This window comes from Peromyscus leucopus, chromosome 8b (assembly GCF_004664715.2).
Source record: "Peromyscus leucopus breed LL Stock chromosome 8b, UCI_PerLeu_2.1, whole genome shotgun sequence".
In the NCBI taxonomy this organism is placed as follows: domain Eukaryota; kingdom Metazoa; phylum Chordata; class Mammalia; order Rodentia; family Cricetidae; genus Peromyscus; species Peromyscus leucopus.
Genome location: NC_051086.1, coordinates 70,697,613 through 70,722,694, shown reverse-complemented (window position 1 = coordinate 70,722,694; position 25,082 = coordinate 70,697,613). Strand labels below are relative to the sequence as shown.

Below are 25,082 nucleotides of genomic sequence, written 5' to 3'. Positions count from 1 at the left end.
CAGCACTTGAGAGGCAGAAGCGGGGTAGATCTCTGTGAGTTCAAGGACAACCTGGTCTACAAAGAAGATTCCAGGCCAGGTAGGGCTACATAGTCCCACTATGGTAGGGAAAATACAAGGTGAGCTTTTAGCATCCTTTGATTAAAATATAAGAATGTAATAATGGGACATATTAGAGCTAGGCATGGGGACACACATTTTTAATCCCAAAATTTGGGTGGCAGAGCAAGTAGACCTCTATGAATCTGAGATTAGCCTAGTCTACACAGAGTTCCAAACCAGACAAAGACACAATGAGACTGTCTCAAAACCAAACAAATTACAAAGAGCAAGACGAATGTAGAACAAGGATGCAGCTCAGTTGCCAGCATACACAAAGCCCTTGGTTCAAACCCCAGCACTGGTTAGGCATGGTGGCACAGGCCTATAATCCCAGTATTCCTGAGTAGAAGACTGGAGGACCAAAAGGACCAGAAAGTCAATGTCACCCATGATAAGACTAGACATACTTTGGCTTCAAAAACAAAAAAAAAAGTACTGCAAACAAGATTCATTACATGATCATTGCTTTGGTAAGGTTACATATTGTACTAACTCAAGGAAAAGCTGGGTCAAGGCTAGATGGGAATTCTCACATTTTCTTAATTCTTAGAAATCTACAATTATCTCAAAATAAAAAAACAACAACAAAATAGGACAATCTTTAAGCTTTATTTGTGTTTTGTTAAGCAAGATAAATTGTAAAAAGCACTGTGTCCAAACTTACAAGCATCACACAACCTCCCTCAATTTCCCACGTGGGGACAATGCAGAATTTGTCTGTCTCAAAGATTACTGAGGGACTCAATGAATCAAGCTGTCAAAATTGTTCAGAAACAATATGCTCACATACACATCTTTAATCCCAGCACTTGGGATGCAGAGGCAGAGGCCCCCTAGTCTACATAGTGAGTTCTGGCCAGCCAGGGCTGCACAGTAAGGGTGAAGATAGTGAGATGGCCAACACCAGCACTACACCCGAATCAGGCAGCTCACAAGAACCTGCAACTCCAGTTGCACAGGTTGTAAAGCGCCCCTGGCTTCCTCAGACAGCCAGATGCACACACACGTAAGTGAAAACTAAAGAATCCTTACAATAAAAAGTAAATCCTTAAAGAAGGTTTCAAGTAAAATGAAGGTACATGGCTCCTGAAGAATGACACCTGAGGTTATCTTCTGACCTCAACACATATGTGCACCCGTAGACACATGAGCACACACGAACACAAAATAGACACACCTTATATTGAAAGCAGTACAACAGAAAAACTAATAAAAATTACATCCAACGTAAAAGAGAAACTGTTTTTTAGGAGAGGTAGGGAAGACTGACTACTAGAGAACCAGGGGTGCAAGAGGACAGGGCAAACGGAGCAGTGGGGGTCTACTTTTGTGCCGCTGCCCCTCTTCTCCCTACCTGTCTTCGGGCACAGCCAAGAATGGCACAGAGCACCTTGCTCCTGGCATCATCAAAACACTGGCTATGCCTGACACTACAGTTTACAATGTGTTTGCCCAGATGCCAAGGCTTTGGGCTCCTTTCCCAGCACTAGCCAAACCCCAAAAGCAAAATACCACCTCCATGGATACTTTGGTATGTAGGATTGCTAGGGAATAGGGCAAGGATTATTCCTTCCATTGGGCACAGCAGAGCACACCTTTAATCCTAGCACTCGGGAAGCAGAGGCAGGCAAATCTCTGTGAGTTCAAGGTCAGCCAGTCTACAGAGTGAGTTCTACGACAGCCAGGGTTACACAGAGAAACTCTGTCTTCAAAAACCAAAGGCAAACAAACAAACAAACAAAAAAGAATTATTCTTTCTATAGATTCTACTGTCATTTATTTATTTATTTTGGTTTTTAAAAGGAAGTCTAGAATAGAAGCCTGACCCTTTGAACAATATGCCATTGTCTCCACTGCTAAGCAGCCACTCCAATAAAATAAAAAATGGCCTTCTAGTCCCACTTTCAATAAATAGCAGAGGCACATTCTCTCAAGTTAACTTTATTAACAAATAATAAAGCTGTTTTAAGAAAAAAAGTCAACTATGAGTCACAGCATTGAGCAAGCCATCAAACACGGAGTGAACCATCATCACTGGAACAAGCAGGGAGAGCACTCTCGTGGACATACATCCATGCTTCTTCAACAATCTCTTGCCAGCTTAAAGTGCAGCTTTCACAAACACGTAATAGCTCAAACACAAATGCGGGAGCACAGTGGCAAAGTTTGGCAATCATTTGGGGTTGGGGCTAATGGGGAATATGAGAGAAAGCCTTACACACGGTTTCATGTTGATGTAAGACTGCACTACATGTAAATCTTTAGATGCACTCACTGAAGTCAAAGTCCAGCCAATGGAAATCGTTTCAAAATATTAGCTGCACTACAGTAGTGTGTCAGGAAGCAGAAAAGATGGAAAGAAACTTTAAGTGACCTTCCATGTCTTCACAGAACCAATCCACAGTGAGTTAACTCATTTTAAATGACACCTGTAAAGGTCAGACAACTGAATGAAGGTGTGCCATTAACCAGTGTGCCAGCACTCCAACAAGCGAGAAAAATAAATAAAAGTTAGGCTAGCATCATATTTCAAAGAGAAGAGTCAGTCTAGTGTTGCTATAGTTACTCAGGGAAAGTATCTACTGAGTAGAATCTGTTCATAAGCAGATTTTCTGTTCACTATTATACAGGCCCTAATGAAACTACAAACTAATGAAAACTTAAAACACAGCCATCTAAACCATGAGCCAAAGACAGAAGAGCACTGATGCTGAACGAGTTATGGAGTCACACACTGCCTCTGGGTGCTTTCTGGCACTTCGCAGGCTCTCTCCGTACTGCAGACAAGCTGCCTTTGTTAATGCGCTAATTTGCTAAATTAACAGAGCACTACACTGTTAGTTCATTACATGAGAAGGAACTTCCCCCGCTTCATCTTTCCCCTGTACTATTACTGTCTCTGTACTAGAACTGTGTTCCTTCTCCCAGGTTCAAAGTTACTATTTCAGGTAGAAAAGATGAACAAAGGACACTAAATCTGATTATCTGACTGCTGACAATTTTGAGCACCAACTTCCACCAAATTTCAGGGCCCAGGTAGCTTGTAACTTGGTTCTCGTGTCTGGCAATTACCTTCCACCGCCTTCATCGGTACTGAAGTGGAGATTTTCAGGGTCAATTTGTTCACCATCAGGAAAACTGGAATGTGAATCTAAGAAAAAATTGAAAGGGAAAAAACAAAAACGAATGTCAGAAGACATGTTTTCTTGGCCCAGGTCATTCGTGATCTTACCAAATGTCTTACAGACTGATAAAGATGTGCTAGGGGGAGAACAAGCCTCTGTCTTCAGAGAATTTGTGATTTAAATTGAATGTGAGCAAGAGGGAAAAACAAAACAGGTACAGACACCCACAATTAGAAGAGGAAAACCACAGCGACACCTCATCCTTCTGGAACACTGCCTGAGGAACAGAGATGGTGACACTCCAGCCTCAGAGTCCATGGACACAGATGTTCCTCGCACACTTCAACTGCCCGCGACATCACTGCAAAATCCCACTGGCACTCAGCAAGGTGCCTCAAAGCCGGACACTTCTTTAGAAGCAGAGGGAGTTGCTGAAGATGTCAGAGTATGTGAAACCATCAAATACTTGCCACTGTACTGAGAAGGGAACCCCCAGCATAAGCCTGGTACCTCACAGTGCACTTTCCTTTAATACTGTATCTGTTTACTTTCAGTCTGTGCACGAAAAATCATCCCATCAAAGCACAGAAAATTAAGCTATTCTAAAAGAGGAAGGACCAGGGAGATGACTCAGTGAGTACAAAACTTGCTGTTTGTCTGACAGCCTTAGTTAAATTCTTAGAAATGGATTTGATGGGACACATCTGTAAGCCCAGCATCCCTATGGCAAGATGGGGCAGAGACAAGAGTCACCCAGAATCTCGAGGCCACCTAGTCTGGAGTCCAGTGCCACAGAGTAAAGTGGAAGGAGAGAACTGACTCCCTGCAGTGGTCTTCTCTCTCCATGAAGCCGCTGACATGCACAACCCCATACTCACATACACATGACTTTTTAAAAAACACAGGGCTGTCCTAGAACTTGCTCTGTAAATCAAGCTGGTCTCAAATGCAGAGACCTGCCTGCCTCTAAGTCAGGAGTGCTAGGATTAAAGTCACATACTACCACTCCTGGCACAAATAATTTTTTTGAAGGGAAAAATATTAACAGATTTCCCTTGTTCAGTTTTTTCACTAAGAATTATTTTCTGAGGGAATATGAAGGAATAAAAAACTGATTCCAGGATTTGTATGCATACATAAGAAATAAAAGGGGTTTTTAAAGTTACAGCATGTGGGGGCTGGAGAGATGGCTCAGAGGTTAAGAGCACTGGCTGCTCTTCCAAAGGTCCTCAGTTCAATTCCCAGCACCCACATGGTGGCTCACAACCATCTGTAATGAGATCTGGTGCCCTCTTCTGATGTGCAGTCATACATGCAAGCAGAATACTATATGCATATAAATAGATCTTTAAAAAAAAAAAAAATTACAGCATGCTAGAAAACATAAAAATTTCTGAAGAGGTAAAAATACAAAACAAAAACTAAAAACCCCCTTCACATGAAACTTCCGCAGAGATAGGCAATCCTTCCTATCACAGGGTGTGGGTTGAATATTTAAGTGCTATAGCTCGTCCTCTGTCCCTGCTGAAAACTCTTTGTTCTGAAGTATCCTCGGCCACAAGCTACACAACACCAGGCTGCAGGCTTTTCCACACAGGAAGCAGCACTCAGGCGACTAACTGGCCAAACAGCCTGACAACTTCCTTGGTACTTACTGTATCATCTACCATAGAGTATTCTCTCATAAATGACAGTAATTTTTTAACAAGATGTAAAAGCAGAACAGAGTGAGCAGAGGCAGCAGTAGAGGCAGAAAGAGCAGCAGCAGCAGCAGCAGCAGCGACACTTTTATGAACCTGTGTAAAATGACAACATGCTGCACCTTCATCGGGGGGCTGAGCCAGGAACGGGTCATTGAAGGAGCCCATGCTCGTGTGCTCTTCCTGCTCCTCGTTCTCAGTGTCACATTCAATGTCGCTGTCGCTGCTCATTCCTGGCCGGCAGAAGGGGAGAACACGTCTGGTAAGAACCCACTGTTTGGTGACAGGAAAGAGAAAGCTCGTATGTACTGAGCTGAGACCCCTATTGAACAGGAGCCACACAAATATCAATTCTCTGCAGCTTTTTAGAAGCATCAATTGCACTCTGTTCTTCAATAGAACTAAATACACTAACCCTTGAAGGTTTTGTGAAGCCAGTATTAATTTCAGTATAGTGAGAAAAAGTTTTCCACATTAAAAACTTCCTTAGCAAGTTGTAAAAACAAAACAACAACAAAGCCCCCCAAAACAGGCACACTCTTTCAATCTGGTTTATTATAAGGACCAATAGTCTCCAGCCACAAATATTCACAAGTACAAGCATACGTAATAGAAATGCATAGAAAATTCCAAGAATTCTAGTAGTAAATGGTTTCAAATCTATTTGTCTCTCTCATTTTTGTATGTATAATCAATTTTGACTTTAGAGACTCAATTATATATTTTTCATTAACACCTAGTAATTCTACACAGGGTGTAGTATGTCACTTTATACCTATTTATAATATGTAGTGACCAGGACAGTTGACATATCTACCAGCTTAGCTGTGTATCATTTATCTGGGTTGGGAACATTCAAATCCTCTCTACTAGCTATTATAAAATATTATATTAATCATAGTCGACCACACTTATCCTACTGAACTTTGGAACACTGTAAGTTATTCCCACTGCTCAACTGTTTCTTTATGTCCATCAAGTATCCTCACTTCATTCTCCATCACCACTCAACCCTCTTCCAGGTTCTGGTAGCCACTATTTTATTTTTTGCGTCAAGATCAACTTTTTAACTTCTATATATAAGTGAAAACGTGTTATTTCTTCTTTTTGTGCCTACTTTAATAAAAACAATATTTAATAAAACAATACTCTCCAGTTCAATCTATGTTCCCGCAAATGATGTGATTTCGTTTTAAAGCTCAATAGTGTTCCATTGTATATAGTTTCCCTGTCATACATGGAATACACTTTCTGTCCCACTGGACAGTGGTGGTGCACACCTTTAATCCCAGCACTTGGGCAGCAGAAGCAGGTGGATCTCTGAGCCTGGTCTAAGCAGCAAGTTCCAGGACAGCCAAGGCTACCCAGAGAAACCCTGTCTCGAAAAACCACACACCTCCTTGTCCCTTCTGTAGCGTACGCCGAGCCTTCAGTTTGTATTAGAAGTTAACAGCTGGGGCTGGGCACCCACCAGGCGGCTCTCTGCACTTTAAGCGGTCATGGCTTCCTATGATGTCTCTGCTGCAGGAAGAGGCTTCTTTGATGAGGTACTGGTAGGTAAGAGCTACATTTATCTTCAGTTACAAGGATAAGTATTTAGAATGCAGTTACAATTGTACTAGTTTCGGGGCGTGACTGTAGGACTCTAGGGTCCATGGTCTTACCAGCCACAGATGCTGGCTAGATTTACAGTACCGAGCATGAAATCCCCCTAGTAAGAGGGCCTGAAGTCCAAATAGACAGCTGTTGGTTACCCCGGGATATGAAGTGCCACTACTGTACCATGTTGGATATCTTGCTATCTGGTCATTGTTGTGGTTGTAGGTGTCACAGCTAGAGAGGACTATCCATTTTTTCTTCTCCCCTGGTAATGCCTTCTGCTGCTATAAGCATCTTCAGGGAGGAGGCTTCCAGGTCAGCTCCAGTTCCATTCCTCCAAGTCGTCTTTCCAAAGTATGTGGTTTGCAGGGGTTTTGTTGCTGTTGTTTTTTGGGTTTGGGGTTTTTTAGTGGGGGTGGGGGAGAGAATGTGTGTGCGCATGTGCATGTGGACTCTGAGGATCAAACGCAGGTCATCAGGCTTGGCAGCAAATGCCCTTACCCACTGGGTCATCTCACCAGCTCCGAAAACTAAAAGTCTCTTTGAAAGAACACAAAATAAAAAACACAAGTCTGCCATAGGTACAAGAAAAGGGTAAAAGGGCTGTAGATGATGGAGGAAGGGAACCAATCCCTCAAGTAGACTCCTACGTTGATTCCTCTGACCTCCACAGGGGAGCCATTGACACATCACATACAGTACACACAAACAAGCATAATTTTAAAAATTAAAAAAGAAACAGCAAGGAACTTCGTGTTTATGACAGGCTTGTTAAGAGAACAAAAATGTTAAACTAAGGTCAGCAGTGTCTCCAAAGGCTTACACACACCAAGCATGCGCTCTGGCTGTTAGCTCATGGGCAGCCTTTAGGTTTGGGATTTAAACACAAGGTTCAAATCTCAGAATTTACCACAAGAGCTGTTCAGGAGCTACAGCTCAATGGATAAAGCGAATGCAGACATCTTGGGAGGGAAGGCTCTCACTTAACAGCAATAATCTCTGGACAAAATCATGGCACAGCTTCTTAAGGACTCCAAAAAATGAACAGGAGTAGGAATATTGCTGCAGTCAAACGCTGAGGCAAACTAGCCAACTTAGGTTTCATGATGTCATATAAAAATGTCCCACTGCATCAGCCACAAATGTCCACGACACAATCTAGAACCCAGAAAGTGCATCAGTAATCAATGCCACAGTGACACAGACGCTGGGTTCTCTAACAAATGCTCAATGTCAAAGAATTCTGAGGAAGTTTCTAGGACAGATCACAAGAATAACTGGGGAAGCAGGAGTCTCAAAAAAGGTATACAAACAATGCAGCTGGGCAGTGGTGGTGCACGCCTTTAGTCCCAAATCTCAGGAGGCCATCAGGCAGATCTCTGTGAGTTCGAGGCTAGCCTGGTCTACAGAATGAGTTCCAGGACAGCAAAAGCTGCTACACAGAGAAACCCTGCCTTGAAAAAACCAAACCAAACCAAACCAAACAAATATCCAAACCAATGCAAACAATGTACATGAAGCAAGAAAATTTTAAATTAAAAATTTTTTCCACCAAAGAAAACTGTAGGGGGGCTGGAGAGATGGTTCAGTGATTAAGAGCACTGACTGTTCTTCCAGAGGACCTGGGTTCAATTCCTAGCACCCACATGGCAGCTCACAACTGTCTGTAATTCCAGTTCCAGGGGACCTGGCACCCATGGCAAAACACCAACGTGCACCCACGCGTGTGTGAGCACACACATACAAAACCTGTATGTTTTCAAGCATCTAGGTAACATTTCTTCTTCAGTGTTCAGAATACAAAGTTTGCACCTGGACATTATTAAATGTCTCCACTTTTTTTTTCTTTTCTCCAAGACAGGGTTTCTTTGTAACAGCTCTATCTGTCCTGGAACTTGCTCTATAGACCAGGCTAGCCTTGATCCCAGAGATCTGCCTGCCTCTGCCTCCTGAATGATGGGATTAAAGGCACACACCACCACTGACTGGCTTCTTCACTTTTCATAAAGAACACATGCACATGAAACATTCTTGCTCTGAAGAGGAATATACAAGTATTCCCTTTTTTGGTTTGTTTTTGAGACAGTCACAGTCTCATTCCATTGTCCAGTCTGGCCTAAAACTAACAACAGCTCAGTGTGACCTCAAACTGAGGTAATCCCCCTGCTTCAGCTCCCCAAGTACTAAGATTACAGACATGAACCAATGCCAAACAAGAAAACAAACCCTACCTCCATCTGTGAAACACTACTCCCACCTTGTGGCCCCTCATGGAACTGGTTCCTGAAGACACAGACTGATTCTCCAAATTGCAGTTAGACACTTGACCTTTTAGTACTATCCCCTCACTGACGGTGCTTGAGACATTATTAACTATAAGATGTTTCAGAAATACTACAATGCGGAAAAAAAAACCAAACCTGTAGTTGTAACAAATTCTGAAAGGCTCTATGTCAGCCAGCCAGAGCCAGATGGAGAGACATCTCTCTTAACAATCAGATGCTTGAAATTCAGAGAAGCAGGCAATTTGTTTTTTATCTACTAATAATTTACAGCTGCCCTTCTCACCTCCTTCTAAAGGAGTGGTTCTCAACCTTCCTGATGCTGCGACCCTTGAATGCGACCCTTGAGTACAGTTCCTCATGTTGTGGTGACTCCCAACCATAAAATTATTGTTGCTACATGGTACAAACACTATGTCATGCCCCTTGAAATGTGAAAAGTCGCTCTTATGGGTTTGTTTCTCAGGAGTCAATGTCTAACACTTCCTGACCAACAAGAGGAAGTCAAGAGGGGACCTAGTGGGTTACTGAACCTTAAAGGACAAGAGGTATTTATATTCTTGTTAAATGTATTGTTTTTTGCTTCAAGAAAAATGTTGTAACGACATGGATGACTGCTTTCCTTCCAGAATCATTAAGTTTGCTTTCAATATTGCTTGTGGTTAAACTATGGTGCATATGCTTATAGAGTATATAAGGTATAGCCTATTTCAATAAACAGGCAGCCATCCTGATTCCCCCCAGACTGGGTCAGTCTCCTTCCCTCGCCAACTCCATGCCTCCTCTTTGGGACCTGAACCCTGCTGGAGCTGGACTCTGGCAACTAATGTCAAATACATGCAATATTCTTAATATTATTTTTCTTTTGAGACAAGGTACCATGTAATCTAAATTGGCTCTGAACTTGCTATATGGTAAATTCAAGGATGATACCAAATTTATGATCTCCTTCCCTCCACCATTCCAATTGAGATTACAGGCAGACTCACCATCTATAGTTTATATAATGCTGGGAATTGAACCCAGAGCTGTGTTGAAGTTCATCCCTGGCCAATGATGGTTAATCTTCACTGTTGACTTACTGGATTTAAAATCCCCTAGGAGATACATCTATGTGTGTGTGTCTGTGGAGGTGTTTCCAACTAGGTTTAACTGAGGAAGAAAGAGTCAGCTGAAACATGGGCAGCACCATCTCACGGACCGGGGTCTTGGGAAGAACACAAGTGAAAAAGTCAGCTCACCAACACTCATCTCTCTGTTTGCAGCCTCCTTCTCCCATTGACAGTCTTTCTCTACTATGAGCAAATGTACCCCTCAAACTAGAGATCAGAACAATACTTCTTCCTTTAAATTACTCCATCAGGTAGTATGTCAAACAAGTAGCTAACACTAAAATATTTCCCTCATAAGTACAAAAATGTGAATTCATCCCCAGAACCCATGAAAAAAAAAACCAATATAGTCAAACTGGTGAGAAGCCATCATAAAGGAGGAAGACAGCTGTGGGAAGCCAAGAAAGCCCTGAGTGAATGTGTATTGTTTGACATGGGTATAGCCCATGCCTCAGACCTACGGGACTGGCATAGTCTTCTCCCTGGGCTGGGGCTCACAGGTATGGCAAAGCCTTACCCTGGTCATAGTGCAAATGTTGATAGTATATCCAAGAATGAGAGCTTACAAATAATTGACCAGTGTGTGGAAAGGGTAGCAACTACAGCTTCCTCCTGGATGTTTGCAGCTGGAGACTGCTGGCTGACTGACACTAAATCCTCCTCCTGTACATAATAAATGGACTGAAGTTCCAAGTTGATTTGTAGTTGGAGCCATTCCATTACAGTGCACATAACCCGACTTTTCTCTCTGTGTATCTGTCCTTGTTTTATTCCCTGTATTTGTGCAGGCTCTAGGACCAAGCTGTGTGGAACCAGCAGACATACCTGCAGAATAAGAATGAGCCCCACAGGCTCATATGCTTGAATACTTGGTTCCCAATTGGTGGAACTGTTTGGGAAATGATTAGGATATGTGGGCTTGTTGGAGGAGGGGTGTCACTGGGGGTGGGCTTTGAGGTTTTGAAAGTACCATTCCCAGTGGGCTCTTTGCCTCTTGCTTGTGGATCAAGATGGGAGCTCTCAACTGTTCCTGCTGTCAAGTCTTCACTTTGCCATCATGGACTCTAACCCTCTGGAATCATAAGCCCAATTAAACTCTTTGTTTCATAAGTTGCCTTGGTCATGGTGTTTTATCACAGAAACAGAAAAGTAACTAAAAAATTCCCAAGGTTGTCCTCTGCATACATGTGCAACTCCCTACCACATGCATTAAAAAAAGAAAGAAAACCCTGAAATGCCACCATACACCTGCCCTGCTCCAGGACAGCCAGAATCAATATGCTAGCACCTATACAACCACTCTAAACAGCAGCTCATCAATGACTGAAATTCAGGAAGAGGAAAGTCATGGTTTCACTGGGAGAAATCAAAATTTCTTTGAAAGCTGTTATTCTTTTCTGCTAACTTATAAAATATAGCAAGGGCAATGGACATAGCATTGTCTTAAGAAACTTCTATTGATAAAAGTAACCAAGTATCTCATTTGTTATCAGATAAACAATCTTGGAAAAAAATCTTAAACATTATAACTGAGGTAAGTTTGTAGAGCTGAATTAGATTGTCATAGGGAACTTTATAAATAGTTAAAGTGGGGAATTCTCCTGTAAGAGCAAAGGAAGCCTGGAGAAATGACTCAGTGGTAAAGAGTGCGAACCTCTATTACAGAGGAACTAAGCTCAGTTCCCAGGACCCACGATCAGGCAGATCAGCCTGTAACTTCAGCCCTAGTGGGACCTAATGCTGTTGGCCTCCATGGGCACCTACTGGTACACATGTGTGCATACCCACACATAGACACACATACATACACATGATGAAAATAAATTTAAAAAATAGCAATTTGCAGACATTAATCAAAACTGACTTCAAACAAAAGATTAACAGTATTCTAATTAACTAATTGTTTTAAGATTTTGAGTTTCATTTATGTGTATGTGTCTACATGAGTGTATGTCATGCACGTGTAGGCATCCCTTGAGGCCAGGAGAGCCTGTATGAACTCCTGGGATTGGAGTTTCGGGCAGTTGTAGCCACCAGGCATTTACTCTGGGAACCAAATTCGGGTCCTCTGGAAAGGGAGTAAGTGCTGTTAATGACTGAGCCATCTCTTATCTATCCCCTAATCAGCTGTTTAGGGGGCACGTGTCTCTTATAATATTGTGTCTCAGTCGTTAGTCAAAATTCAGTGATTGGCAAGTAGGTGTACATTATTGACTAAGTATATGAACTATTGGCAGTTCTGGAGATTTTGCACTTATGTATCTGGTAAGGTATGTTCTCTGTCCTCTTTTTCCCCCCTTCCTTCATTTCTTTTCTTTTGGTCATTTTTTATTTTTCTTCTTCTTCTTCTTCTTCTTCTTTTTTTTTTTTTTTTTTTTTTTTTTTTTGGAGACAGGGTCTCTATATAGCCCTGGCAGTTCTAGAACTATGTAGACCAGGCTGGCCTCAAACTCAGAGAGATCCACTTGCCTCTGCATCCCAAGTGCTGGGATTAAAGGCGTGCGCCACCACACCCAAACTTATTTTTTAAAAAACAAAAACAAAACAATGAAGGTTTCACTATGTAGACCTAGCTGGACTAACTCAATATGTAGACCTGTTTGGCCTGTACCTCAAAGAGATCTAGACACTCCTGCCTCCTAGTGTTGGGATTATTGACGTGTACCACCATGCCCACCCAAGACAGACCCTTTTATGCAGTAACTTAACCCATTTTTGCTGTTCTCTGTATACAACGTCCTTGTAAGTCATAAAAAGTGGCCAATTAACTTGGTGTTCAAAGACGCCTGTTACATTTCTGTGACATTTTTACTAAGCAATCGCTTCCTACTATTACAGTCACTGAGAACTCGGGGTCTCCTGCTCGCCGACCCTCTGACTGTTCTTGTCACTCCTCACCTTCCTCGGGGGCAGCTGATGCACCTTCAGGCAGTGCGGGCTGTAACTCCCCAGCTTCCGAATGACTTTCCAAATCTGCCATCTGCATTCCTTCCAGGCGACTTCCTTTTGCGTTAGCCCTCAAAGAGGGAAAAACATATTTTTAAATGTCTAATAAGTGACACAATAATCTATATTTTCTTTTTTTTACTTTTTATTTTTTAAAATTTCACTTAAGATTCAGAATAAAAGGTTATGAAATGGCAGATTACCAAATCCTGTTTATGACAATGTGTGGATAGTTATGCAAAATGTTATCAGTAGGGGACAAAGAAAGTATGCAGGATCTCTCTGCTATTTCTTAAATGGTTTGTCAATCGCTATCAATTAAAATAGATATAAACACTACTGTTGGAAGGCTGAGAGAAGCATTAGTAAGAAATCAAGGTACACTACTGGTGACGACAGCCACAGCTGCTTAATATACACAACAACAGAGAAGGCACAGCACACATGACAAGCTGAGAGCGGCAGGGCTAAGGGAAGGCAGAGACAGAAACAAGGACATTTCCTCCACTTACTGTTTTTCCCATTTTCACTGGGAACTCCTTAATTATTATTTACTTTTTTGCCTTATTACTCCCAGTGAAGCAAGGAGGAAGAAAGACACAAGCAGGAAAGCATCCCTATGAAGCAGGCTGATATTGTACTCCTAACTAGCTCGTTGTGGTGGTTTGAATGGCCCCTCATAGGCTCCTGTGTTTGAATGTTTGGTCCCCAGTTAGGGGAACAGTTTGGGAAGGATGAGGAGGAAGTGTGGCTCCGTTGGAGGTGGTTTAAAAGCTCACACCAGGCCCAGTCTCTGTCTCTCTCCTGTAGCTTGAGGATCAGATGTGAGCTCTCAGCTACTGCTCCAGCATCATGCCTGTGTGTGTCCCACCATGGTGAGCATGGACTGACCCTCTAAAACTGTGAGCAAGCTCCCAATTAAATGCTTTCATTTTATAAGAGTAGCCTTGGTTATGGTGTCTAGTTACAGCAATAGAAGAGTAATTAAGACATTCACCTTCTACTTTAATGTCTTTTATTTTTTTCCTTTTTGGGAAAGCAATGAATTTCATTAAGGTTGCTTATAGCAGCATGGGTGAGGGTTTGTTTGTTCAGAGTATGGGCACCTTACTACTGAAGACTCTTTCTCTTCCTCATCAACAATTAACTATTTTTGAACTTGAAGGAGTGGGGGTGGGGGTGGGTGGGTGGCCACAGTCTGTACCTCCCACTTCCATGACAGAGTGTTGGTGTGCCCAATCTTGTGTAGATTATTCAACTACTGTGAAAGAACTTTGAACTTTTACACAAAATTTTATGTTCTGTGTGTGTGTGTGTGTGTGTATACACATATATATAATGTTTATGATTAAATGATACAGATACCTCTATAATAAACTAAATATGAAAGCTAGGAGACAGAGAGATAGACCAGTGTTTGAAAGCACTAGCTACTAGAAGACCCAGGTTTGATTCCTAGCATCCATATGGCAACTTACAAATGTCTGTGACTCTAGTTCTGAGAATCCAATACTCTCTTCTGGCCCCCATGGGCACCAGACATACATGCAGACAAAATGTCTATATATATAAATATTTTTAAAGGTAAAATAAATAAATAAAAGAAAGCAAGCTAGTTGTATCTTTAACTTGAAAGAAATGTGTATATCAGGCTAGGTGATAGGGAAGGTAAGTTTCCTAATTGCCCCTCCCCTAGACACCCCCTCTCCACCCCCAATACTAGGGACTGAATCATAATGGCAATGTACATGCTAAGATATGCTCTACCATTGAGCTGTATCTCTAGGCAATTTTGAAAATTTTATTTTGAGCCAGGATCTTACAAGGTTGCCCACACAAGATCCCCAATGTTCAATCCTCTGGCCCTTAGTCTCCTCAGTAGCTGTGATACAAGAGTTCACCACCATGCCAGGCTCTCTAGTGATTTTCTTTTCTACTGTTGAACCCTGAGTTAAAAACAAAATTAAACTTCTGCCTGTCCTTCTGGATTTGGTAATGAGCCAAACATAAGATGCTGGTCTTCCTATAAAGACCTTTCCAAAGTCTCCATAGAAAACTATTCCATTATTTAAATTAGAAACATATTTAATATTTATGTAACAGATTAGCAGATGAATATTAATGGCTCAACTAACACATCCATAGACAATACATTCTTTTTTGTTTGTTTTTGTTTTTCGAGACAGGGTTTCTTTGCGCCTTTCCTGAAGCTCACTCTGTAGCCCAGGCTGGTCTGAACTCACAGAGATTCCGCCTGTCTCTGCCTCCCCGGAGTGCTGGGATTAAAGGCGTGCACCACCACCGCCCGGCTGACAATACCTTCTTTAATCACTTTTTTTGGAATGGTTGTAAATTTAATTGACATGATGGGTTTTGAATAAAGATAAAGATGCCAATCACCATTTATCTTTTCTGGAAATTCCAAACTAGCATTTTAGAGAATGATTTCAAAAGACAGAAAATGAGTGAGATCAAAGCAGTGTTTTAAAAACAGGTAATGAACCCAGGCATGTGGCTAATGCTTATAATCCCAGCACTTGGGAGGCTAAGCCAGGAGGATCAAGAGCTGAAGATCTAGCCTGTGCTATATGAGACCCACTCTAAACAAACAAACAAACACAACAATAATACTCAAAACAATTACTGGAAGTACTTTACTCCACACAAGCCTGTGACTCACTCACGACACATGACCCAGCACACACACAGTGGAAGGATGCACAACAGATTAAAACAAGGCAACACATAAAGTTCAAGCACACACACATCTCCCACGGCAAAGGCTGCTCAAGTTTTCCTGCTGTCAGTGAAAAAGAACCCTAAGCTGGCTGTGCTGGCTCCTGCTGGGAAAAGAGCACTCAGCAGGGGGACTGCTGTCACAGGCAGGGGGGAGGGTGGGCTGGAGAGGAGAGCGCCAGAGGGCCACAGAATGACATCATTTTTAAACAGAGTGACATTTTAATGCAATAAAAAACTTAATGCACATCTCAAACACTACCAAAGTAGAAATAATTTAGTTCACTATAATGTAGACATCAAGTTCCAACAACAAGAGAGTATTACTTACCCCAAGGCGACCATTTTCCTCCTTTTCTCAACAGTAGGTAAGCCGTTGAAAACTGCAACCACCACAGCTTCAGAATCCAAAGCTTTGCACTGTCGGTCTTCACTTTTGGGCAGAATATCCCCAATGAGGCCATGGGTCAGGGCTCGGGGAGAGCTGTGTCTGCTCCCAGATTGAGAGCTTCCTGGGGAGCCTTCAGGAAAGGAGGGAGAAGACAATACACATGAAAGTCTCTTAGTGTAGAAAATTACTTTATTTGCATAATTTTCTTAATTTAAAAAATTTTAAATGTAAGAGTAGTTTTGTCTGCATGTATGAGTGTGCACCGTGTGTGCCTGTGTTAATGGAGGCCAGAGGAGGGCATCAGGTCCCCTGGAAGTAGAGTTACAGATGGTTGTGAGTCACCATGGGGGTGTTGGTAATCGAACCCAGGTCCTCTGCACGAACAAAAAAGTGCTCTAAGCCATGAGCCATCTTTCCAGGCTACTATATGTACATTTTAAACTACGAAAAACTTCAAAAAAATATATATATCCCAATCTTTTTGACTAATTACTTAAAAATTGACAAGTCCAGAAAATCTAGTTGAAAACACTGTTCTGATTTGAGATCAAGAAACTTCAAATACTGGAGCCCAGAGGCACATGTCGGCAATCCCAGAACTAGGGAAGCTGAGACAGAAAAATCAAGAGTTAAAACATTCTCAAATACAGATAAATATATAATTAAAATCTTTTTTAAAATCCAAAAATAAGACAAAAGAAAAAAACAAACTCGTAAAAAAATAAACAATAAAAGGTTCCACAAAATCAGAAGTTGAACTATAATTTTAGCATCTTTGGTGCCTTTCAAGACTAAAGCTACAACACATCAATTCCCCAGCATGTGCCCAGTAAAATTCGTATTACAAATTCCCCAAACTTACCTTCACACACAGTCTGGCAGTCCCCCTTTGAAAGGCTACCTTCTCCAGAGTCCATCGCTCTTCGGAGGGACAGACTGCCTGCTATGGCCCGAGCTGACTTGGGTGAATTCTTCTTATTTATGGCTGTAAAAACATTTAGAAGCATTTCTGAATAGGGTAAAATGTCATATAACTCACAATATAGTCAGAGAAATGTCTAATCCTCACTACACGTGGACGGTTTTCTGTCTACAATGTCCAAAATAACAGGGCACTCTGTGGTCCTGACAGTTTATTTAGCATTCTGTGACAAAAATAATTTTGTTGATTGTGAAACAGAATCTTAATAAGATTAACTATAATCTCATTTTTAGAAAGTTGTATTAATTAAGACAATGAAGTGTAAACAAAAATATAACCCTCTAATGCAGTGGTTCTCAACCTTCCTAATGCTGCAACCCTTTAATAATTCCTCATGTTGTGGTGACCCCCAATCATAAAATTATTTCGTTGCTACTTCATAACTGTAATTTTGCTACTGTTATGAATTGTATTGTAAATATCTGACATTCGACCTCCAAAACGGTCATGACTCACAGGCTGAGAACTACAGTTATAATCTAAACAATTGGAAATTGGGCTTGATTAGATCAAAGGGATAATCAATGCTGAATTTGAAACATAATAATTATAATTACTTCAAAATATTTGTGACCAAATAAATTATAACCAAAGTAGTAGCAAGAACAAAACATATAGCCTAAAATAAAGGGGGGGAGGGACAGGACGGGGACAAGGGAGAGGATATGACACAGGATGGGATAGTAATATTACTACCACAGCAAGGACTAATCAGCTGTACAGGCATACTCAAGAAATTACAAAATAATAAATAATAAAAAGACAGCAAGAAGCAGGAAGATTATGAATTCAGAGCGAGCCTGGGTTATGAGAGACTCTCTCAAAAAACCAAACCAAAACAAACAGAAAAGCACAACAGATTTATTGACGACAGGACTAGCAAGTTTGGCTTTGTCCTAATGAAGACTATGATAAAAATCACAGAATTTCAAAATAAACTTTAAAAACTATTCCTATCCCAAAAAACACACCCCAGAATTAAGCAGCCCCAAAGACTACACAACTCAGTGAAGTCCTGTACATTTAGAAGAGGGAACCTGTGGAGCCTCGCGCTAAACTTTATACTTTCAGTATTGAACATATTTTGTGCACTTATCTTACCACTAAAACCAGAAATCTATGACAGACTTAGAACTTCAAAATTAGTTTATATCCTCTCATAACCCTTGATGTTTTCATTTGCAAGTTTTTTATAATAAAGTTTATAACATAAAAAAGAAATTTATTTCTTTTACAACGTCAAAAAGACATTGTATTCAGAAAGATTTAATGAGATTTGCATATCAAAAACTGCCATCCATTACAGAAAGAAAATAAAGACAGCATGAATGGCAGTTTTGTGTTCAGACTGAGACAATATTCTTAGGGTAGCACTTCCAAAATTAATCTACAGATTTAATACAATCTATATAAAAATGCCTTTTTTTATTGTTGTTTAAAAAATCATTATCTAGCTGGGCGGTGGTGGCACATGTCTTTGATCCCAGCACTCGGGAGGCAGAGGCAGGTGGAATCTCTGTGAGTTTGAGGCCAACCTGGTCCACAAAGCGAGTTCCAGGAAAGGCGCAAAGCTACACAGAGAAACCCTGTCTCGAAAAATCAACCCCCCCCTCCAAAAAAACCACCCTCATTATCTAGAGTCTGGCAAGATGGCGCAGCTGATTCAGGCACCATGGCCAACTCTGACAGCCTGAGCTCAACCCCTGGAACACACAGCGTGAGAGGAGAGAAACAACTCCTTTAAATTGTCCTCTGACCTCCACAAGCTCCTTCCCTAAGTAAATGTACATCATAGTAACAGGTTCCTAAAATTTCTATGAAAATGTAAGGGATCTAGAATGGCAAAAGCAATCTCCAACAGAAGACTGCCTCCATACCCACTGCCAGGCGTGACGCCAGAGCCTACCACTGATCCTCAACTCTGGAGTCAGGACTAAGTGGGCATGGCTACTCTCTTCTGACAGCTCCAGGGCTTAGCATCAATGTAAATCTCTTTAAAAACTCTAATGCTGGGCTGGAGAGATGGCTCAGAGGTTAAGAACACTGGCTGTTCTTCCAGAGGTCCTGAGTTCAAGTCCCAGCACCCACATGGTGGCTCACAACCATCTGTAATGAGATCTGGCTCCCTCTTCTGGCCTGCAGGGATACATGCAAACAGAACACTGTATACATAATAAATAAATGAATCTTTAAAAAAAAATTAAAGAGAAAAGAAAATAGTTAAAAAAAAAAAAAAAACTCCAATGCTACCTCAAAAACAAGGAAAAAGAAAAGACAGGAGCAAGTAAGCGGAGAGGGGCAGCGTTGCAGTGTGGCAGACCTGAAATCCTAGCACTGGGGGGCTGAGACAGGAGGAATGCCCTAACTTCAAGGGCAGCCTAAATGCACTGCAGTGAGCTCCAGGCCAGCCTGCTTTACAGAGTGAGAGCCAGGCTCAAACAAAGGTGGGTGGCTGGGGGATGAGCACAGGAACATGTTGTAGGCAGAACTAGGATATATGAGCCCCACAGTCAACACTGCTATGCCCCCCTCCCCACCGCCAGAAAAAAAAATGAACACACACACAAAAAAAACCAAAAACAATTGGATGGTACCAGCATATGGACAGATTATCTATCAAAATTGAGAATCCACAAGCATTTCACATTTATGCTCTGACTTTAACAAGGGTGCCAAGACAATTCAATTGGCAATGTGAAAAGGTGTGGTTCTCCTCCTTCCTAAGGGATTGTAGGTCTGCAAGGAGGGAGGGAGCTGAAGTGGGGAGCAGGATTGGGTTGGCTGTGGATACAATGGAGACAGCCCCCGGGAGATGATTTCAGTGAATCACTTCAACGTTATTCCAGACTATAGAAAATATATAAGATTAGAAAATATATTAGGGAGCCTGGAGACAAACCCTAATTTACATTAGGTAGCATGCTTTTATCATAAGGTTTCCTATGTGGCAGCAGGGTGCTATAGCAAAGCTCCTAGTACAAGTCTTAATTACCATAGGTGCAGCAGGCGGAAGGCTTCTAATGGGAAACTGAGCCAAGGGTCACCCTAGAGATAAATCAGGCATCCAGACTTAGAGACAGCTTTCAGAGAAGATCAGTCCTCCAGGCATAGAGACATTCTCCAGGTAAGGGCAAGTAAAGACCATCAAGTCTCACGAGGGAGGGAGTCCTTTTGAGAGACCTGCCAAGCCATGATAGACTGAAACCTCTGACTATCAAGCGCTCCCAACAAAGAGGGACAAGAGCAAGCGTTACAGCCAACATGGAGAAGCTGAAATCACATGAGTGGCAGAAGTACAAAATTTTGCAGGTTTTGAAAATAGTATGACACTGTGGCAATTCCTTGAAAAGTTAAAGATGGTTTTTCCATTTAGCCCAGCAAGTCCACTTCTAAGTGTGCACTCAAAATAAAGTATTATCTACATGATAACATATGTTCATAGTCACATCATTGATCATAGTTAAAAAGTGCAAGTTAATGTGTTATATATCAACTATAGTGGATGAATAGCATGTGCACTATATAACAAAATATCTTTGACCAGCAAAAAGAATGCATTATTATTAACTCATAATTTAACATGTATGAAGCTTGAAAATATATGGAAGATGGGGAGAAACACACATAAAAGACCTCATTTGGTCGGGCATTATGGTATATTGCTGTAGAATAATCCTCTTGTACACTGTAAAGATTTGTCACTTGAATTGTTTTAATAAAATGCTGATTGGCCAGTAGCCGGGCAGCACACACAGGCAGGGTAACAAAACTAAAAATGCTAGGGAGAGAAGGACGGAGTCAGGAGTTGCCAGCCAGATGCAGAGGAAGCAAGATGAGAATATCGTACTGAGAAAAGGTACCAAGCCACGTGGCTAAACATAGATAGGAATTATGGGTTAATTTAAGTAATGTAAGAGATCATTAGTAAGAGGATGTGGAGCAAAGGGAACACTCCTCCACTGCTGGTGGGAATGTAAACTTGTACAACCACTGTGGAAATCAGTATGGCGGTTACTCAGAAAATTAGGAATCGAACTACCTCAAGACCCAGCCATCCCACTCTTGGGCATATACCCAAGGAATGCTGATTCATACCATAAAGATACATGCTCAGCTATGTTCATAGCAGCACTATTTGTAATAGCCAGAACCTGGAAACAACCTAGATGCCCGTCAACGGAAGAATGGATGAAAAAAATGTGGTACATATACACAATGGAGTACTACTCAGCAGAGAAAAACAATGAAAGCATGAAATTTGCAGGCAAATGGATGGAACTAGAAAAAATCATCCTGAGTGAGGTAACTCAAGCCCAGAAAGACAGCCATATGTACTCACTCATAAGTGGATTCTAGATATAAAATAAAGGACAATCAGACCACAACCCATAGAACCATGGAGATTATACATATAGCATGGAGGTCCCTAGGACAACTGTGGCTTATAATAAATTTCGGTTTTACTCAATTACTAAAAAAAAAAAAGCCAAACGAATGGAAACACATGAACTATGAACCAAAGGCTGAGGGGCCCCCAAGCTGGATCAGGCCCTCTGAATGGGTGAGACAGTTGATTGGCTTGATCTGTTTGGGAGGCAACTTGGCAGTGGGACTGAGTCCTGTGCTCATTGCATGAGTTGGCTGTTTGAAACCTGGAGCTTATGCAGGGACGCTTGGCTCAGTCTGGGAGGAGGGGACTGGACCTGCCTGGACTGAGTCTACCAGGTTGATCGCAGTCCTCGGGGGAGGCTTTGCCCTGGAGGAGGTGGGAATGGGGGGTGAGCTGAGGGGAAGGGGAGAGGGTAGGAGGGGGAAGAACAAGGGAACCCATGGCTGATATGTAGAACTGAATGGTATTGTAAAATAAAATAAAAGGAAAAAAAAAGTTAAAAAAAAAAAAAGAGAGAGCATTAGTAATAAGCTTGAGCTACCAGCTGAGCATTTATAATTAGTGTAAGTCTCTGTGTGGTAATTTGGGAAGCAGATGCCTGGTATTTGGGAGTTGCCCACGGAACAGAAACTTCAGCTTATATATGGCACTTAACATGGGGCCAAAATTTCCACATAAAATCTGACAATGCTTAAAATAGGATTCTAGACACACAAGAATGGAGTCAAGAACAGCTTCTGGGTAATTACTTTTTCTCAGTGGGTTCTGTTTGCTAACAGCAAGCACAAGCATGGCTCCTTTAAGATGTGGTCAGCTCTTTTGAGAGATCTTGCTAAAAGCACTTGAATGGGGTTTGTGTGTGGCAAGCTTCATGCTACTTGGTAGTAGTGGTAAGAATAAAAAACAAAAAACAAAAAAACACACAAACAAAAACCCTCTAAAGGGTTTACAGTGTGTTTAAAAGTAAACATAGGCTTGGGAGAGTAAAGAGAAGCTATAAACAATCATAAAAAAGACATACATAGTTTTGGGCTGGAGAGATGGCTCAATGGTGAAAAGCACTGGCTGTTCTTCCAGAGGTCCCGAGTTCAATTCCCAGCAACCACATGGTGGCTCGCAACCATCTGTAATAATATCTGGCGCCCTCTTCTGGCCTGCAGGCATATATGCAGGCAGAACACTGTACACATAATAAATAAGTAAATAAATCTTTAAAAAAAAAAAATATATATATATATGTATATATATATATAGTTTTAAAATAATGAAGCCCTTAAAAAGGGAGTAAAGTAATAAGAAAAAAAGCCACATAAAGATGGAAAATACAGAGTCTGGATACTGTATGCTCTTGTGCTGTCTCTGAATTGTTTGACTGTTCAGGAAGGAGCAACAGCTGCTAAGAGACATTTGATTATAAATGTTACTGAATTAATCCAACCTACTTATTTTGAAAATGCCTTGACTTCAAAATTTAAGTCAAAAGATATGTTACACTGGAGAAGAGGTTATGCTTTTATTTCCACAGGAAATGAGAGGCTCTGGATTCGTTCTGGTTTAAGAAAAATGAGGTTTGATCGAGGAAGACCCCCTGAAAAATTTCCAAAGGGAATGGATCACCCAGATAATCCAATATTTCAGAGTGCCTCTGTTGCAGTTTCCTCTGAGTTCTGCATCCAGAACAGCTTCAAGGCTGCTGGCTGAGATGAGCCAGCTTCACAGACTACTCCCGCCAAGACTTATGAATTTTCTCAGGGTCCCTCAAGGATTACCAGAGCCCCCAATCAACAGGAAGTAATCTAGAGGACTATGCCCATATTCTCAAAAATAAATTGCGGGTATTTGTCATAGTTTAGAGGGTTGGTTACAAGTTGTTATTGGTAATAGAAAAAAATACTGAACAAAAATTAGATTCAGGGATCTTGTTGTAAAAAGAAAATGGGGATATAGAAATGATAGGATTAAAGGGTAGATTGCTGACTCTACTTTAATAAAAAATACAACTATTAATCTTACATATTTTACATTGGTATGAATTTTGGTTTAATGATACAAATTTAAAGTTAATTTTGTTATACTGTATGTATGTTTCTACTCTTGTTTAGGGTATTATGTTTATGCAGCTCATTTAAAAATGTAATATAATTAAGAAATAGAGATTAGGGCTGGAGAGATGGCTCAGAGGTTAAGAGCACTGACTGTTCTTCCAGAGGTCCTGAGTTCACGAGTTCAATTCCCAGCAACCACATGGAGGCTCACAACCATCTGTAATGAGATCTAGTGCCCTCTTCTGGCTTGCAGGAATATATGCAAGCAGAACACTGTAAAACATAATAAAATAAATAAATATTTTTAAAAAAAAGAAATAGAGATTAATAGTCATCTATAATAGCAAACTTATACTAGTGTTAGTTAGGTTTTCTTTTTTTTTTTTTCGAGACAGGGTTTCTCTGTGTAGCTTTGCGCCTTTCCAGGAACTCACTTGGTAGCCCAGGCTGGCCTCGAACTCACAAAGATCTACCTGCTTCTGCCTCCCGAGTGCTGGGATTAAAGGCGTGCGCCATCACCGCCCGGCGTTAGTTAGGTTTTCAAGGTCATACAGAGATATATTTCAGATAAACAGGCAATTTTCAAACACTTCAAAGATCTACAGAATATGGCATTTAAAATGTTTTAAGAACTTAGACTTTTCTCGACAGTGAGACAAATCTGTTCCTGGCAGCATCAATTACTTCAAAGAGGATGATGGTTTTCTTTGTGACAAAAGCTAGCCGTGTGGGCAAAGAAACTGCCCCTGCCTCAATTGCTGACAGTTACTATCCAAACTGGACCAGTAGAACTTTGCCAAGACCAAGTGAGACAGTCCTTCAAAAATCCTACTTCACAAGAAAGTCTGTCAGAAATGCTAAGCCTGTAGGCCAGAATTGGATGTCCCAACATTGCAGAGGAACTTTAGGTGACTGTCCAGGCAGCCTAATGTCCCTGTCATTAGGTAACATTTTACCCTTCTGGGGTCTTTGATGGAGTTGAAGACTAGATAGATATAATTATAGTTTTCCTTGGTTATAATAGAAGGTAAGTTAGATACAAAACTAAACTTACCAAGATAAGATAAATAAGTATTTTCTCTAATTTTGCCAATGCAAATGGATTAGACAGTGTTACTGTACTTTTTACTTAATAACTTTTTGTTGTATATAATCTTACTATATTAAAGTTAAAAATCTTGGCCGGGCGGTGGTGGCGCACGCCTTTAATCCCAGCACTCGGGAGGCAGAGCCAGGCGGATCTCTGTGAGTTCGAGGCCAGCCTGGGCTACCAAGTGAGTTCCAGGAAAGGCGCAAAGCTACACAGAGAAACCCTGTCTCGAAAAACCAAAAAAAAAAAAAAAAAAAAAATCTTCCTTGTTAATTAGACAAAAAGGGGGAAATGCTGTGGAATAATCCTCCTGTAAACTGTAAAGATTTGTCACTTGAATTGGTTTAATAAAATGCTGACCAAGCAGGAAGTATAGGTGGAGCAACTAAACTAAGAATGCTTGCAAGAGGAAAGACAGAGTCAGGAGTCACCAGCCAAATGCAGAGGAAGCAACATGAGACTATCATACTAAGAAAAGATACCAAGCCATGTGGCTAAACATAGATAAGAAGCATGGATTAATTTAAGCAGTATAAGAGATGGTTAGTAATAAGCCTGAGCTATCAGCCTAGCATTTATAAT

The 25,082-nt window shown here is 41.2% G+C and overlaps 1 protein-coding gene across 7 annotated transcripts in view; it reads right to left on the bottom strand.

Annotated features, from left to right (window-relative positions):
• Positions 1-25,082, bottom strand: part of Trim37 (tripartite motif containing 37) — a 137,236-nt gene that overhangs the window by 33,024 nt on the left and 79,130 nt on the right. For 6 of the 7 annotated variants that reach the window (XM_037201538.1, XM_037201540.1, XM_028878262.2 and 3 more), the window contains 5 exons: positions 16,856-16,978; positions 15,934-16,123; positions 12,819-12,937; positions 5,050-5,160; positions 3,175-3,253 (listed from right to left, as the gene is read on the bottom strand). In XM_037201538.1, coding sequence (XP_037057433.1) covers positions 3,175-3,253; positions 5,050-5,160; positions 12,819-12,937; positions 15,934-16,123; positions 16,856-16,978 — 622 coding nt within the window. Of the gene's footprint in view, positions 1-2,027; positions 2,532-3,174; positions 3,254-5,049; positions 5,161-12,818; positions 12,938-15,933; positions 16,124-16,855; positions 16,979-25,082 lie in introns of those variants that run through there. The other variant, XM_028878264.2, reaches the window with a different exon arrangement.